We start from the raw sequence: 17,845 nt of genomic DNA on the forward strand, positions 1-17,845 counted from the left end.
ACCTCAAGCCTATTAATTTTAATGCTAACATAAATAAAATCTTCATATATGGTTAACAGATATTGGAATGCAAAGCATTGATGATTAATGAGTTCTGGCCACTTAAAAAATTTCAGTTCACTCATCTTTGCAATTTTCACTTTATTCTGTTAACTCAGTACTGCCAATTAGAATGTTCTTATAGTGTACATAACAGTTAGTTTATAAAATCACCTAAGCAATTTTAAATCTACAGCATATCTACCTGAGAAAATTTTACAATCCACAATATTCCTGATAGAGAAGAGTGGATATTATAATCCCTTCATTTAAGATCTCCATTAATCCATCAATTTATCTCTCCCCAACCTTTTCAGCTTGTACAGAATTACTGAAACTGTCAAGTGCATTAGACACATTCCATTGTTGTGCATTTAATTAAATCTAATGTCTTACCTGGCTTCCATACCATTCATGGCTTATAGGTTTTTTGTTTGTTTGTTTGTTTGTTGTTAGCTAGCAGCTTCTTTGGTAATGTGTTCGATAATTTCCTTTCTCTCAGCTGTATTATTTGAAATTTAATACCATGTTTTAGTGCCACATATGCATATGATTTCTGAACTCTTTACGAATTTTGATAGTTACCTGAAATTTGCACATATAACATAGTCTATGACAGCTACCTTTGAAAGGTTAGTTACATGTTAGTTACACTAGAACATTCTCCATACACAAAGGAAGTACTTTGTTTTAAAGTTCTATTATTTTAAGAAAAGGAATTTTGTGGTAGAGTCTGTTAATAAGAACACATAAAACAAAATGATAGGTCTCAAATAAGATGAGTGATATATGAAGAATGAGAATTTTGCTCATAAGCTTTTACTGATTAGTGTGGTGAATGCAATACTCAATATTATTTTTAATATAGAGGACAAGAGAAAGCATCTTTTCTCCCTCAATGTTGCCAAAGAAAATCACAGATATGAATATTTTGGAAGAGTTTTACTATATAAATATTATGTGGATTTAGTGTTTTTCATTTTAATTTGAGGCAGTGGTTAGTTTTTTGTTTTTGTTTTTATTGAGGAGGTTATATAGTTATTTTTAAGTATTGTTTTATTTATTTATGCATTTAGAACTCTTAATTTGGAACCAACATTTTATTAAAAGAATACATGTAGTTGACCCTAAATCATATTCAGACTCAAACCATAAAGAATTTGAAGATACCAAAATATATGTCTTGGTTTTCTGACACGTTATATATATACATAGATACATATATTTGCTTATGTGTATGTATACATTTGCATAGTAACATAAATTTTTGCATATGTATACAATATGCCGCCCAGCAAAGGCTGTTGCTTTTGGACAAATGATGCCATGATGGCCGAAGGCCTGGCATATATGATGAAATCTATTCTCTGGAAATAGACTAATCAGCCATTTAAGATTTAAATAAGAGACAAAATAGCATAAACTCATGGGCTTTTATTCCCATGCCTGCCAGCTGCTCTCATGCCTATACTTTGTAAAATATAGATCTCTTCCTTCTAGCAAATGACACCAAGCCATTTGGCAGTCATCAATTTGTCTTTAATATCTTTGTCATCTGGGAATTATTGTGAAAAATTTGAGTGAGGACTGATTTAATTAAGCATTTCCTGCTATGCCATGATAGAGGAGCCTTGGTTTTTCACATGCATAATATTTCCTGTACTAATTGGCCTTTTATATTCCATGGTAAAAACAGTCGACTTGGACTTCTCCTTGATGTGGCTGATTGGATTGATTAGGGAGCAGTGGATATGAAATGAGGTTCTGTTAATGTCATTCTTTCTCTATAAAATTACAACCAGGACCAGGATTAGCTCTGAATTTGTGTACCTGCTTCCTTTCAGTCTGCAAGTACACAGTCCATGAGCGCTGTGTGGCTCGAGCACCGCCCTCTTGCATCAAGACCTATGTGAAGTCCAAAAAGAACGCTGATGTAAGTTTGTGTGCATGCTTGCTTTCTGAAAGTGGCCATTCTGTGGTGTGTCCTCTTACCACAATGATGTCATTCTGTTCTAGGTCATGCACCATTACTGGGTTGAAGGTAACTGCCCAACCAAGTGTGATAAGTGCCACAAAACTGTTAAATGTTACCAGGGCCTGACAGGACTGCATTGTGTTTGGTGTCAGATCACAGTGAGTAACAATTGGAAAACAAATCCCAGCATTCACCCACTTTGAAGACTGTGTATCTCATGTTCTCTGAAAGTCCTGCCCTAGAAGGGCTTCCTGAGACGCAGTGTAAGCATATAACCATGGAACTTCTTATTTCAGCTTGTTTGCAAAGAGATAGTCTCAGGTTCAGATTTGTCCCCATAGAGTCCAGAATTTTAGAGCTGGTGACAATCTAAGAGATGATACCATGGTATGGTTTTTCAACTCTGTTCCATGGACTGCTAGAGGTTCCCAGGAAGGTAATCAGACGCCATGGCTAGGATTAAGCAATGAGAATAGGATACTGATTGGGTAGAACTTGTCTCTCCCTTTACTCCACAACCCTGTGTAATAAGGGTTTTCTGGTTTGCTTATTGTAAATTTATTTTAGTCATAAAATCTATGGGCTTAAAAGGGTTAGAAAAATGAACAATGAGTTTCAGTGATTTAAGTATATAGTGAAGACTCTAAGACCAAAAAAGTTAAGCAAATTATCCTTGACCACGTGACTAGATGGAAGTGCAAGTAGGCTGTGTTTTATTTAGGTCTTGATGCTTCTAAAAATTCATCTTACCCTTCTTCCCAACATATTGTTGCCTTCCTGTTTCAGTTAAATCATACATTGGGGTATAAGAGAGACTGATGTAAATGCTAGTCTTGATGGTGTTCACAATTAAGTAAGAAGAGATAAATTGGTCTTTTCTGGGACACTTTGGAATTTCACCTGGCTTGAATGACTGTCAAATCTAGCTTGAAAATATTTTTGGAATGAATGCAGTTGTTAGATGGTACTTCTACAGTTATACGTGTAATTTCTGGAAGTTAATTAGAATCACACATTTTCAATAATAGCTATTTTTGATAATGTAGTACAAAGTATTTATGGGGCTGGAGTTTTCCAGCATAGAGTGAGTATTCATATTACAGGACTAAAGTTTTTACTTCTGTCAGAATAAAAAAGTAGGAGGCTCTGAAGCAGTTAAGCAAATAACTGTCTCCACTGGGTCCCCAAGTGCCCCACCCTCAACCCAGGGATTAAACAATTCTCTTAAATGCTCTCTCTTTCTCTCTGTTTCTCTCACACACACATGCACACACACTCACACACATGCACACACTCACACAGGATGATGAGAAAAACAACTGACTTTCTTTTCAAAAATACAATTAAGTACTTTCTTTTAAATGAACAAATTTTCTGTAATCATTTTCAGCTATTAGTTAAATTATGTTTACATTTGAAATTTTCCCAATTATGAAAGATAGCTTTTTAAAAGTGTTTGGTTCGTATAATAAAATGTCTAATGATGATTCAAATTTTACACACGAAGTACTCAAACATTGAATTCTCAGTTTTAAGAAGATCATAACTACTTCATTTTTAAAACATGCATGTACATTTTTTAAAATCAGGTGTCTTTTTTTGCTAAGCATTTACAAAATATGTAGGTTTTGTTTCAGACCTCGTGGGAGCTTCCTCTTATTTTTTTCATATAGTGAATATTTCACTGGTTATATCTTAACTTTAACATAAGCTGAGATTAGAGAATATTATAAATAATTTCTTCTTTATATCTCCAATTGTTTTCCTATTCTTCATAAGTTACAAACATATTGTCTTAGGTTTATTATTCATATTTTCTTTTTTATTTCTTAAAAAATCAATATTTTAAGTGTGCACTCAGTTTGAACACTCTAAAACATGCATTGCTGCCTTTTCTAAGGGAAAAGCTTTCAAAGCTGTTAGAATTTTCTGTACTTGAATCCTCTCATTCTTTCTCTATTTAATCTCCATGAAATCTATCTTCTACCCTTTCCAGCCATGGGAACCACTGTCCTCAAAGTTACCATTGCTAGTGGTCTCTTATTGGTACACAAGGCATCTTAAAATTCTTCCTTTCCTTGTTTTATATTCCATTTTGTTTTTCTCATTGTTTTCCTTTTTGTTTTAACGGTTCTTCTTATCTGGTACTCCAGAATCCAAACCTAGCCCTACCATTCGTAAGTTACGCATTTTTCTTTGGTCTTGATCCTGAGCCTAGCCTTACAAGAAAAGAGGCACTTTCTTTTACAGGAAAAAGGATATCGCTTTTCAGTAAACTGTACTTTTAAAAATCTAAATATCATATGTCCCAAATCAGATAAGACAATATACCCTTAACATTTTATTCTTAGACTAAATATCATTGAATAGCTGAATGTGATTTTGTTTGTCATTATGGCAAAGCACAACATAAACAACAAATGTCTTAAATCCCCAAGTTCAAAATTATTAATAAATAAATCAATTAATCAATCTGACATTTCTACTTAGGAAACAAGGCTAACCAGGGATCTCTGATGGAGTTAAGGCAGAGTCAGAAAGAAAAAAAAAAAGCTCTCCTCTTACTAAGCTCTCTAAAGTCCTGAGACTTTTAGCCATCCTCAGCGTCATTTTCTATAAACCATGAGTTCCAGGGGTCTTATGGGTGTGCAAATTTTAAAAAGTTATCATATATCTGGGAGACTATATCAATTTCGCAAAAGTCACTTCAGCCTCTGTCCAGTTCTGGATTTTTAGTTTTAAGCAATTTTAGGGACACATTTACTTAATTATTGATTTTGTGCCTTGGTTAAACAGGATATATTTACCTCAGCACATTTATATATTTAGTAGTATTTGTAGTTTTCTATTGAGCCATTGCATGAAAATTTCAGCATAAAATTGATCTGCTCTTGACTGATGGGTATCTACTACTACTGCTTGCCTTTAAACAACTGAATGTACTTTCTTTTGCTCTTACACTTTCCAGAAAGTACTATGAACATAACAAAGAGCTAGCAGAAGTTATGGAAGTAATGGGATATGGCACTGCCAGTGCTGGCTTCAGAAAGGCCTATCTGAATGGGTTCCATGAAGAATATATTATAGAGAGAAACAGAAAGAATGAAGCGTGGCTTTCTTTCGGGGTTTGTCCAAAAGCCGTTACTTCCTTTTATATATTACTTTTGGAAATGACTTGACTGTTGTAAGTCAGACCAACGAGATTCTTAAGATTGTCTCCTCACTTACTGGTTGTGCCATCTTGGGCCGTTTATGTAACCAGTTTGGACAAATTTCCTAATGTGTCAAGTGGAGTTAATGGTACCTAAGTTATTAGATTGTTATGAGGATTAAAGGGGCTTAAAGAATCTCTGTAGATATGTTTAGGACAAGGCCTCATACATATTAGTGCTCAATAAGTAACAATTATATCTGTGAGTATTATGAAATACTATTTGGGTGCATATAACCAACCCCTGGTTTCCAGAGGGCACTCCATGAAGAACTTATGTCATTTCTGTCTCACCTGTAGAAGGATGGATAGTTGCCCAGTCTGATTCAGAACAGCACCTGCATGCACTCAAAAAAACATCCAGAATCCTGTGGTCCTGAATCTCACTAAATCCTAAGCCAAACTGACTGATTTTCATTCCCAAAGACTACTACTACAACTCTCTCATTCTATCAGACCTGGTATTGTCATGCTTCCAGTCACTGGAAAAAAAGTTAGAAGTCAATTTTTTTTTTTTTTTTTTACTTTTGTCTTTTACCTTTATCTCATGTACACAACCTGTCAGTGAGTCTTGTCATTTCCTACTTAAAATATCTCTCTCAGATTTGAGGTTTTGTCTCCACATTCGCAGCCCTAGTGCAAGCTCTTAGCACCTCTTGACTAGATTAGAGTCAAAATCTCTTGGATCATCTCCCTAACAGAAGGTACTTTTCCTATAATGCAGGCTGCATACCACCTCCAGAAAGATCTTCTGAAAATACTGGTTTGTTATATGCCTTCTTTAGCAATCTATAATAGTTCTGTGATAATAAATGCAGCCCTCAACATCCCTTGCCTCAACTTGTTTTTTAGTAGAAATCAGAACCAAACCTAAACGTAACTGTATATAATATTCCTCTTCTACACACACCCTCTGCCATAGCTGTGTATTTCTGTTGACAGTCCCTTGAGGATGTCATGTTTCCCTCATGCCTACTATTTTGTTCATCCCCTTCCCTTGAATGCACGTATCTTAAATTCTAATCATACCTTAAGAACCAAGTTAGGTTACTTGTCTTCCTTGAAATTTTTTTTGACACTAATATATCTTGATTCGGAATAGCTTCTGTACTTATATTCCACATCCAAAGGAAAAATTCAAATGCTCTCCATTAGTTTCACACTGCAGGCTAACATTGTTTGCAATGTTAACTATAGTCCGCTCCTGTTGCTTGTCCATATCACACATTTTTTCCTAATCACCTGAAGTTCTTGACAAAGTACTGAGTATAGAGAAGTCTTCAGTAAGATCACTTTAATCTTTGATATGCTCTTCTTACAGTAGAATATTAAATTTCAAACATATGTCCTATTTAAGTTTTGTTTTATAATATCATCCTGTAATACTCAAATCTCCATCAGATATGCAAGTAAGCTTAAACAAACACTTAAGAATCCATTTTCACACCCATATTTCAGTTCATACTTGTGGCTTCTTGATGTACTTTTTGGCCATCTTGTAGACATAAAATTAGGCTCTTAGAATGAAATTTTCTTTTCATTTGTAAATCTAGCCACTTCAAAATTAAAAATACAAAAAGCTTAGGAAAAGTCAATGGAAAACTGCCTTCTGATATTTAGGCAACCAGTCTCTGTGTTTCATATTTCAATTCTCTGTGACAAGCAAAATATTCGCCTCAGTTATCTTTTCTGTCTTGATTACTAACATCCTTAATATCCCACTGCTTATGCCTGTTCATTTCTTCTGAAAGTGTGTTTTCTTGACCTTCTTTGTAGAACATGTTGTGAATCATTGTTGGTCAAGGTAAGCTGTCACTGGTCAGGCAGGACTAACAAGGTTGGGAAGTCGAGACATTTTGTTTAGGCTTGAAAAAAGAACACCTATTTCATAGAAATGATTTACTAACTTTTGCTATGATCTAGAGATAGTATTATTTATTAAGATACTAAATTCCTAGCAATAATATTTAAAAGTTTCCAATGCCATGGAAACATTTCTGCTTCAGTAAATGCCAGTCTTAGGAAGTACCCCAAAACTGTGAAATATTAGGGGCCAGTGTAACAGGTAAACCAATAAATATGTGCCTCCAAATCAGGCCTTCAAATTTTTCTTTAGAAGAGTAGTTTATTTCTCTTCTTATTTTCCTCTAAATTCCTATGAACACTTATTTTCTAATTTTCCTCCTTTTGACTTCTTAGATTTCATTTTCTTCTCTGACCAGCAAAGCTACTCTTTCCTCAACTCCACCCATAACTATATGCCGGCACACATGCACACAGACATCCACACACTATCTTTTTCTTTTTATCTTGAGACAGCTTTTTCTAATAAACATAGATCTGGCTCTAAATTAGGTGCTACTGGAAGTTGTCATAAACTCTGAAATTATTTCCAAGTGTTTAATTCACTTCCAGGAAAAGCTGGTTTCTATTATATGACTTTGCTACATATGGCACTGAATCTCTTAACATGAATGGGAATTTCTGGCTGTATATTTAAAAATGAGCTAAGGATTTCTATGCCTTAGCTTGAAAAAAATACAAAGATAACTGAACAAAATGTTTTTTTTTTTTTATTTTAATTGGTAAACAATCCCTTTTCTCTGGTGCGCTATTAGTTATTTTACTCAAGCGACAGCATCTTCAATGCTTTAGTTTATTTCTATTCTTGATGAGAATCTCTGTGTTTAGGATTTTGCTGATTCGGGATACAGGTTATCTTTAAAACAATTGTCAGTCTTCAGCATCTCATTTACACTGAGAAGGACTCAGCTGTGTCTTTTACTTATATTCTTGTCCATGAAATATGGTAACAAGTTTAAGCAGCTTTTTATTGTTGATGATATTTACTTATTTATTTTTTTATTTTTAATTTTTGTGGTTACTTAGTAGGTATATACATTTATGAGGCACAGGAGATGTTTTGATACAGGAATGCAATGTGAAATAAGCACATCATGGAGAATGGGGTATCCATCCTTTCAAGCATTTATCCTTTGAGTTACAAACAATCCAATTATCCTCTTTAAGTTGTTTTAAAATGTGCAATTAAATTATTACTGACTGTAGTCACCCTTTTATGCTATCAAATAGTAGGTTTTATTCATTCTTTCAAACTATAAAAAGCTTTTTATTGAAGGAAAGTGTACATACAGAAAAGCATTTATATCCAAACAGCAGAGCTCGATGAATTTTCCCCAAATGAATATTCTATAAGCAGTACCTGATCAGGAAACAAAATATTATCAGTATCTTAAAGAAAAAAAAATTGTAGCTTTTGAATCCTATTGTATAATTTTGTTGATTTTGCTTTTAAAATAGACTTTATGATTTAGAGCAATTTTAAGTTCACAGCAAAAATGATGTTTGCTTTTACACTTTATAGGTAGTCCTGAAAACGATATGTATTTTTCACACTGGCTTTCACATTGTGTATTTTTTCCTCAAGTATACCTCCAAGAAATATGATGCATAAACTAAACCTGTCATACAAATTTGACTCACAACTTGTAAAATGATCCGTACTCCTAACATGATGCCCTCAGTTTTAACACTCTTGGCTACAAGCAATGTCATAATGTTGATGGCTATGCAAATGTATTTATTAGCTGCCAGATTCTAGTCTTAATACAAGCATAAGGTATTACTGCATATTAGCAAGTATAGTCTTCTTGGTTAGGAGAATTTTCTTGCATTGTGTGACTCTGTTTAACAGATGATATTACGACTGCCTAGACAAAACTCAGGGATCTGGACCACAGTGGCAATCAAACCGGGAAATCCCATACTAGCTTTATTTGACTCTGTAAAGGCCAGAATTTCATGGGATTGATTGTCAGTACCTATGCTCTGAAACTCCCAAACCCCGATATATAGAATTGTCCCTTCACACACACTCTGGTAAGCTCATCTATTGCTTGATTCTATCTGAGTCTTCGATTCTTTCCTTTCATCTAGGAAACTAGTCTAAATGCTCCCAAATTATCATTAAATTAATTTTATTTTTGCCATCCTTTCTTACATTAGTAACCCTCAAATAACTATACAGAGAGCTTAGTCGTCCCTTACCGTATCAGTTGCAAATTGTTGGAAACACATGGTTGGAGGCGCGGAGGAGGCTGAGGCCTCTGACTGTGCATCTGTAGTCAGTGTTGGCATGAGACCCAGTATGTCCTGCCCCTGTGGCCTTCAGAGTCACATGTTTAGCTTTACACTGTAATCAAGAGTAATATTTCAACACTTTCTTGCTGTAAACACACATAGATTTTTAACTTGGATCTGTTTTTTGTAGAGAGTTCTTAGAGTCTGTTTTCTCAGTTTTAAGAAAGTTGCCCAAGATTAAAGAGTAAAAACTCTTTCTCTGTGACGTCCATAGTGCAGCAGAATCTTAAGATCCATAGTCTTTCTTCGGTTTCAGTGCAGTTTTCATAGTACTGGGTTTATTAGTTTCCTAAGGCTGCTGTAACAAAATGCCATGAAATAGGTGCCTAAAACAACAAGAATGTATTCACTCATAGCTCTGGAGGCTAGAATTCCAAATGTCAGCAGGTTATCCTCCCTCTGAAGGCTTTCTGGAAGAATCCTTTTCTGCTTCTTCCTAGCTTCTGGTGGTTTCCAGCAATCCTTGGAATTCTTTGTCTTACAGTGCATCACTCAGATCTTGACCTATGTTATCAGATGGCCTTCTCCTCTCTGTGCCATTGTCTCTCTTTCCAGATTCTCCTCTTCTTACAAGGACACCAGTCATTGGATTAGGGTCCAGCTAAACCAACATATTAATTTACATACATCTAGAAAGGCCCTATTTCCAATTAAGTTCACATTCAAAGGTCCCAGAAGTTAGGACTTCAGCATATCCTTTGGGGGGAATTGATCCATCCCAACACTTGATAATCTATTAACTCTAAATCCAAACATCCATGGCCATGGCATACTCTAAGAAAGTTCATTACTAAGTCCAATATATTAATAATACATTTTAAATCAGTCACTGATTTTATTTTGAGGAAACTATGCATTTTAATTTGCTCTGAGTATCAGTTTATTTAGTTCTATTGTGCATTTAACTGCTTCTCTATCTTCAGTACTTCTTGACTCTTGACAAAGACCAGTAGTGCCTAATATGATTAAATCACTTTTTTATAGAGAAGTTTATATGCCCCTGAGAAGCAGAGCTGCTAATTATGGATGAACGTGTTAAGATACTTTTATTTCATGTAATGTAACCTAATGTGCATTAATTATAGTACAAGTCACCTTCACTCCAATGCAGGGAGCTAGCATGACAACAGTTTTAGATTCTAGGATGGCAGAAATACCTCTTTGATACTATTCTGTTACTAAAAATGAATCAACACTCATTAGACTCCTATGCTTAGTTGATAATTAACTGCTCGCAAAGGTATGTATGTTATGGAAATTAATGCAGCCAAGGCTTAAATGGGGTAGCTTTTGATTCAAAATGAAAAAATAATGTGGCTCTTTCTTGTTTTGAACATGACATGTTGTCTTATTGAAATGTATTTTTTTTTCTAAAGTATGAATAGTTCATATGAAATTGATGCATAGTACAGAAGGGAGAAATCTCTAGATGCCTTCAAGCAAGTATTATTTTACCAAATCTGTGTAATTCTTTAAAAAACTAACACTTCAGTGTTAAAACATCACTATTTAAAACACCATGTTATAACTCCTTCATGTAAACTTATGACCAGGTTAATAAAAATATTAGTTTTGGATCATACATATTAAAAAATAAATAAGACACTGTATGATTATATACTAACTTAATGTTGAGCTGATAAATACAATATACAGATAAATTTTTATAATCATAATCATCTTCTTTTATTTATATCCTGCTCCTACTGAGATGAATCTCTGGTTACATTTACATATTGAATTACAAAGTTAAAACTAATGATGGGATCAATTATGCCCCATACTGAGCTGTGCACTTTGGAATGACTTTGAGAAAACAGGAGGGTCAAAAAAAAAAAAAAAAAAAAAAAAAAAAAAAAAAAAAAAAAAGCGTACACAGGCACAGTGGTTTCAAGATTATGCTAACGGATAAGCAAAGGAAGAACTGTAATGGACAATAATTTGTGTTTGTCAAAGAAATCAGGCTTCTTTGGTGCAAAACCTAAAGTACATTTTTAATATAAACATTTCTGAAAATTACAAGATGTATAGAATAGGTCACAGAAGCTGCTGAATGGTTTATTTAGGGTACATATATAAGGACAAATGTATTATGAATTATTGTATGACTGTTTATTTGTTCTTATAATTTCTTTATTGTACTTTTAATGTGTTTGCGATATCTCGATTGAAATATAGTTTCCTCCATGTTAGGCATTGTCATGTAGAATTTGACACTATCCCCCTTTCTCTTTTTCTAGCTGCATAATAAATGTGCTTCTCATCTAAAACCTGAATGTGACTGTGGACCTTTGAAGGACCATATTTTACCACCCACAACAATCTGTCCAGTGGTACTGGTGAGTTTTTCCTTATCATTCTGCTATAACTCAGGGTTGCTGTGACTAATCAGTATCGTATACCATTAAAAGCTTCTAGAGATAATTTTTCATCAATCAAGGTAGAAGTATATAGATCTAAAATACATCATTCCTCTGGAACAGCACACCTTTGCCCACTATATTTCCTTTTTCTTTCATGTCACAATAAACTTTTTAGAACGGTATGCTTGAACTGAAGCTTACTTAGGTTTTATCACTTAGTCATGCTGTACTTACCAGGAATTGTAAAGGCAGAACACTTCAACATTTTAAATATTTTAGAGATCTAGCTTCCCAGAATAATGAAATTATTCTTATGGGCAAATTTGCTGGGGACCACATTGTATGTCTGCAACGTTGAGGGCTCTCATCTAGGTTAGAGGCTACCTAAAGTGATACAACCATGAAGAAAGTTATGCACTGCTATTGCTGTTTTTTAAAAAATTTGTATTGAACAATAAATTTAACTACCTGCAAAATAATTACTTAATTCAATAAATATAGAAGTGAAAATGCATGAGTAAAGTAACTCTGAAAAGAACGAACCTTGGTAGGAAGAGAAGCAGATACTCAAACAACATTCATATTCAAAATCCAAATTGCCTCGAAAGTTAAACAGTTATTTTAAAAAACAAACTATTTTATATCCATGATGTCACTTCTCATTTTGAAAAACAATATGGAAATTAAATGGCTTTTGAACTTCCAATTTGTTATAATAAAATTATAACAACTAAGAAGTTAGAAAAATATTTCTAAAGTCAACCTAGAAATTATCATATTACTCATTTTGTACCCACTTGTGAATTTCCATTTTTGGTAATTATCTGTAAAATACTGGTTGTATTTTAAATGCCTTTATTTAAAAAAAATTATTAAAACTCCTTCCCCATTTTCTCAAACTACAAAAATAGAGGAAAGAAAATACCTCAATATTGCTAAGTATAGCAATAACTAATTCTAAATTTCCTTTCTTCATGTAAGGTTTATTAGACATCCTATGGTAAATAAGATTAATTAAATATAATAGAGCCATAATAAAAATATTTTACATTTTAGGTTACTATTTAGTGTTGTTTTTATTCATTTAAGTATTGTCTTGAAGACTTCTAGAATTTTTGTATTATTTATATTCTTATTTTAAAATACAGCAATTTTATTGGTTTAGATCATTTTTGATCTCAGATGTTAACTCTAAGATGAGATCTGCAATTCCTTCCTACTATCCATCTGCCTGTGCAAAAGACCCCACTCAGTTCATTGAGTCTGGGGACTGCCTCCTTGACGTGCTTATGTCAACCCCTAGTTATATAAATTCAAACATAAAGTGTATTCTTTTTGTTATGCTATCACTTCTTTGTTTGAGAGAATCAAATGTAAAGAGCATGTGTATGTGAATTTTCTTGTCTTTGAACAATCTTGCAAAATCTTTCATTGCTACTTTTAGACATTTTTTATTCTGAAGATTTATCTCCAATGATTAAATATCCCCACAGTTTTAATACTGATTTGTATCTCATCGTTTGCTGTTTACCATTTTTGTTGTACTATCTACTCTGAAGTGTGTGATGACTGTTGAGCATTCATCCTTCCAAAATGTCTCCCTTTCATTGACTTCTATTATATCTCACTCCTGGTCCTTTCTCTGTTTCTCTGGATACTTGCTTCCAGTATCTTTCCTGGGTTCACAATGTCGACATGCCCATGTTGGTGCATCCCTGGATTCTACCCTCCTATGTCATGGCGTTCCTCTCTTAGTATTCTTCTCGATGAGATCTTGTTTATTGAGTTGATTGCATTCCCATGTTAATTTATATTCAGCTCATCCTCCTAAATTCCAAACCTAGAACTGCCACCTGCAGGACCAATATTATTTTAAGTGCAACATGCCCAATATATTATTATTACTGAAATAATTATACCTCTTTTCATTGAACATGTATACTATCCCAGGGACTATGCTAAAATATTATTTAATTTTTCAGTAAATATTCATTGCATGCCTAGTATGTGCCAAACAGTATTATAGGTAGGAAAGAAAACATTAAAAGCAAAGGGAAATCTTTGCTTTTATGGAGGTTACATTCCAGCAGAGGTAATGTAGACAATAAACAATAAAAATAAATTATTTAGTACCTGGTTGTACTAAAATATATAAATAGAGTAGAATGTTGATTCCTGAAGATATGAAGAGGGGAGGACTGGGGGGGATGTTGGTCAAAGAGTACAAAATTGCAGGTATGTAAGATGAATAAGTGTAGAAATCCAACGTACAGTATGATGACTATAGCTAATATTGTATAACATGGCTGGGCACGGTGGCTCATGCCTGTAATCCCCGCATTTTGGGAGGTCAAGGTGGGTGGATCACTTGAGGTCAGGAGTTCAAGGCCAACCTGGCCAACATGGCGAAACCCCTTCTCTACTAAAAATACAAAAAATTAGCCGTGTGTGTTGGCAGGTGCCTGTAATCCCAGCTACTGAGGAGGCTGAGGCAGGTGAATCTCTTGAACTCAGGAGGTGGAGGTTGCAGTGAGCCAAGATTGCACCACTGCACTCCAGCCTGAGTGACAGAGTGAGATTCTGTCTCAAAAAAAAGTATATATATCTATATCTATATATGTGTATGTATATGTGTGTGTGTGTATATATATATATACACACACACACACACAAAGGTAACTATATGAGGAGATGGATATGTTAATTTGCTTGACTATAATAATCATTTCACTATGAATATTTACACTATGGAAAACAAAATAACAACAAATTTATTTATAGATCAAATTGGCATTTATTCATGAATTAGGACAGCCTCCTTTCTACAGAGTAGAATGAGAGCTCCCACTAGACCTAGAACAGTGGGTTTTGTAAGGTGGGAACAAGAAACACAACAATACAAAACAAAAGCTGATTGTTTAGCATCATGTTATTTCAGGTTACTCTTTGGGTAAAGAGTTAAAGCAGAGGTTACATCCTTATTATACCAAGTCAGGTAGACTTGAATTTCACATTTTCAGAAACAACTGATGTTTTTGGGGATCAGTTTGCTTCCTTAAAATTTCAGCTTGATTATGTGACACTTTAGTACAAGTTGTTTGTACTAAAGTTTGGTTTACATTTTGGTTTGGTCCCGTCTGTTGGGACCTCCTGTAGGAGCTCAGTCCAAAATAATGGCCTTTGATAATTTTTATTTAACAATATCAAAACATTAATTATACAGTAATTATATGCCTTAAATACATACAATAAATAAGTACCGGTTTTGTTTAAATTGTTAAGGGAAAAATTAAAGAAGAGAAAGAAGAAATGTTGGTTCGCAGTGATAAAAGAGGCAGTCAAGATATTCACTGACAAAATAGTTGAGTAGAGTTGAGTGATTTGAGGGAGTCACCCCTGTAGCTATCTGGGTACATAACTTCACTGACAGATTCTGAGGCAGTAGACACTTGACAGATCTCAAAGGCATTGGGGGGTTTAGTGGCTAGCCTTGAGTGTATAGGAGGAAAAATAGGAGTTCGAAGTTATCATAAGATTTTTATATTGAGTGGGACAATTTAGGCCATTGTAAAATCTTTAGCCTTTACTCTGAATAAAATAGGAAGCCATTAGAGGACTCTGACCAGAACCAGAAATTATCTGACTTATATTTTAAAAGGAACAATCTGTGCTGTGTTGAGGGGGCAACAATGGCAAAAAGATATAACACTTCTGTTTTCTCAAAGAAATAGAAAGCTGGGTCATTAGCTACAGTGAGGATGGTGCAAGATGTATAAGAAGCCTGTGGGAACAAAATGGATCAAAGAAACTGTGATTTTCAAGGAGAAAAGAGCAGCTACCTCTGGTTAGTAATCATCCATTTAGTATACAATTTCAGTCAGCTTAGATGAGTATATTTCTCTACTCATATTCATTCACATTTATCTAGTTACATTCCAACTTTATGAATGGAATAGGCATAGCCCAGTCTTCATGTGACTGTGTCTTTTGGTGAATGTGATATACAGAGAGGGCAGCCAGAGAGTTGAGAATATACACAAAGGAGTAATTGTAAGGCTTAACCATGGAATTTAAGCTGGAAATAAAGGAAGTAAGGACATTAAATATGAGGTACAGTAATAGATTTTAGGAATAGTACATTGTAAATTACAGTGAAGTAAAAGGTTGTTGGAATCAAGGTTAATGGTGTCAGATTGAGAGTGAGTGAGGTAGGAATTGAGATTATGAAGGGGTATATTTATAAGTAACACAATATATGAATTCATTTTGTTTTCACAGTGACAACATAAGATAAACATTATAATTGTTTCCATTTTACGTATGAGGAAACTGAGAAACAAAGAGGTTAAGTAAATTTCCCAGTGTCCCATGAGTAGTACTTGGCAATTTAGAAGTGGAGCCCGAGTGGTTATCACTCCAGAGCTGTGCTCCGAGATTTTCATTGCCACCCTTTCTCCAAATCCCAATAGAGAGATTTTATCTGTAATATCTCAGCTACTGGACCCTTCACACCCCACCTTTCCCAAACTAGAAACCCAAGCAGAATTTTTGATTTCTCATCTGGAATATCAGATTACTCAATTCTGTTTTAATGTTCTTAATCCTGCCTCTTTACTTCAGCCCAACTATGACTGTCTTGTATACCAGCCTTACAAATTTTCTTATAGGATTGTCCCAGTAGCATCCTTGTGAACTAACTCCTTTCTGTACACCCCAACCTGCTTCCTGGGTCAACTTTCAAAGAATGCAAATATCATAAGTCTCTCTCACTCATAAAATAGTTTTGGTGATTCCCTATTTGAATCCCAAATGCTCTAAAATGGTAAACAAGGCTCTTTAACTGGATCAACCTACTCATTCTCTCCTATAGTACCTTATCCACTGGAAATCAAGGATAATTGAACTACTTGTAATTCTTTAAGTACACCTGTTCTCTCAAGCCTTTGGGGTCTCGTATGTGTTAATAAATCAATCTAAATCACTTCGCTGTAAAATTTTGCCCACCTCGCTAAGTAAGAATTAAAAGGTTACTTTCTTGTCATGGAATAAAAATATTGACAATTGTACACATTAACTATTTAAATGATCATACTTCAAACAAAGTAATGAAACTGTTCTGCCCACAAAATTGCTTAATCTGCTCCAGCTGATAGGCTCTGAGCCTTTTCAGCCTGTGAACCTTCAGTAACTTTCCAGGAATAATTTCACACTTCATGACCTGTAGCCCTTCATTTAAAGCAAATCATTAGTCCTGACATATAACATGTTGTTTTGTTTTTTATTTTTTAATACCAGTTTCCTCTTTAAGAAATTGTATGCCACAGTTTCTTGTGCTAATCTTCTGTAAGAGGAGCAGGTGAGGTTCAGACTCAGTTAACACAAAGTGAATATTGATATTATCTCTATCACATTATAGAAAATATTAAAGAACTTAAGATGCCTAGTTTTATTTTTTTCCTTAGTCTTTGACTCTGTAGTTAGGAATTGGTTATTGAATGACTTCTATAAATATAGCGTGGGTCCTTAATTTCTGGTTGAAGCTCACATAGCCTTGTAACTTAATGACATATCACAAGGTCAAGATCCATACCCAATGTCTTCTTATATTTTTGAACACCTTCTCCAGCGTCATTAAAAAAAAAAAAATTGTACCACCCTTCTCAGCCATTCCATCCCTCCCCCAATAGTTGTTTTAAGCTGTAGGTTAATGATTCAGTAGATATATGCTCACCATTTCCAGAGGTTAGCAAGGTAAGCATCTCCTCTGCACTGATGAAATGCTTTTTATAAGCATGCACTACAAATGGCTTCCACAAATAATTGGCCTTGATAATGGCTATTGCCATAAAAATGGGTTAAAATCAAGTAGTCTGAAGTTAAAATCATTATCAGATGATTTTTTCATTCAAATAAAAATTAAACAATGATTCCCTACATCATATATAATTAGTTTTCTGAGGTTGCAATTGGCATCCAGTAGCTTTTGAAAGTACTATCAAAAACCTGTATTACTTAAAATTTATTTAATGTGGGATTTAGTCAAGATTTTTCCATGACTGTGTTTAGGTACGTAGAATGCTTTTTTTTTTTTTTTTT

General features: G+C 34.2%; 1 protein-coding gene across 3 annotated transcripts in view; it reads left to right on the forward strand.

Annotated features, from left to right (window-relative positions):
• DGKB (diacylglycerol kinase beta) overlaps positions 1-17,845 on the forward strand; it is a 780,654-nt gene that overhangs the window by 242,124 nt on the left and 520,685 nt on the right. For all 3 annotated transcript variants that reach the window (XM_017889062.1, XM_017889064.1, XM_017889063.1), the window contains exons 10-12: positions 1,884-1,972; positions 2,056-2,172; positions 11,627-11,725. In XM_017889062.1, coding sequence (XP_017744551.1) covers positions 1,884-1,972; positions 2,056-2,172; positions 11,627-11,725 — 305 coding nt within the window. The remainder of the gene's footprint in view (positions 1-1,883; positions 1,973-2,055; positions 2,173-11,626; positions 11,726-17,845) is intronic.

The sequence above is a fragment of the Rhinopithecus bieti genome, unplaced genomic scaffold (assembly GCF_001698545.2).
Source record: "Rhinopithecus bieti isolate Rb0 unplaced genomic scaffold, ASM169854v2 scaffold_16834, whole genome shotgun sequence".
Classification (NCBI taxonomy): domain Eukaryota; kingdom Metazoa; phylum Chordata; class Mammalia; order Primates; family Cercopithecidae; genus Rhinopithecus; species Rhinopithecus bieti.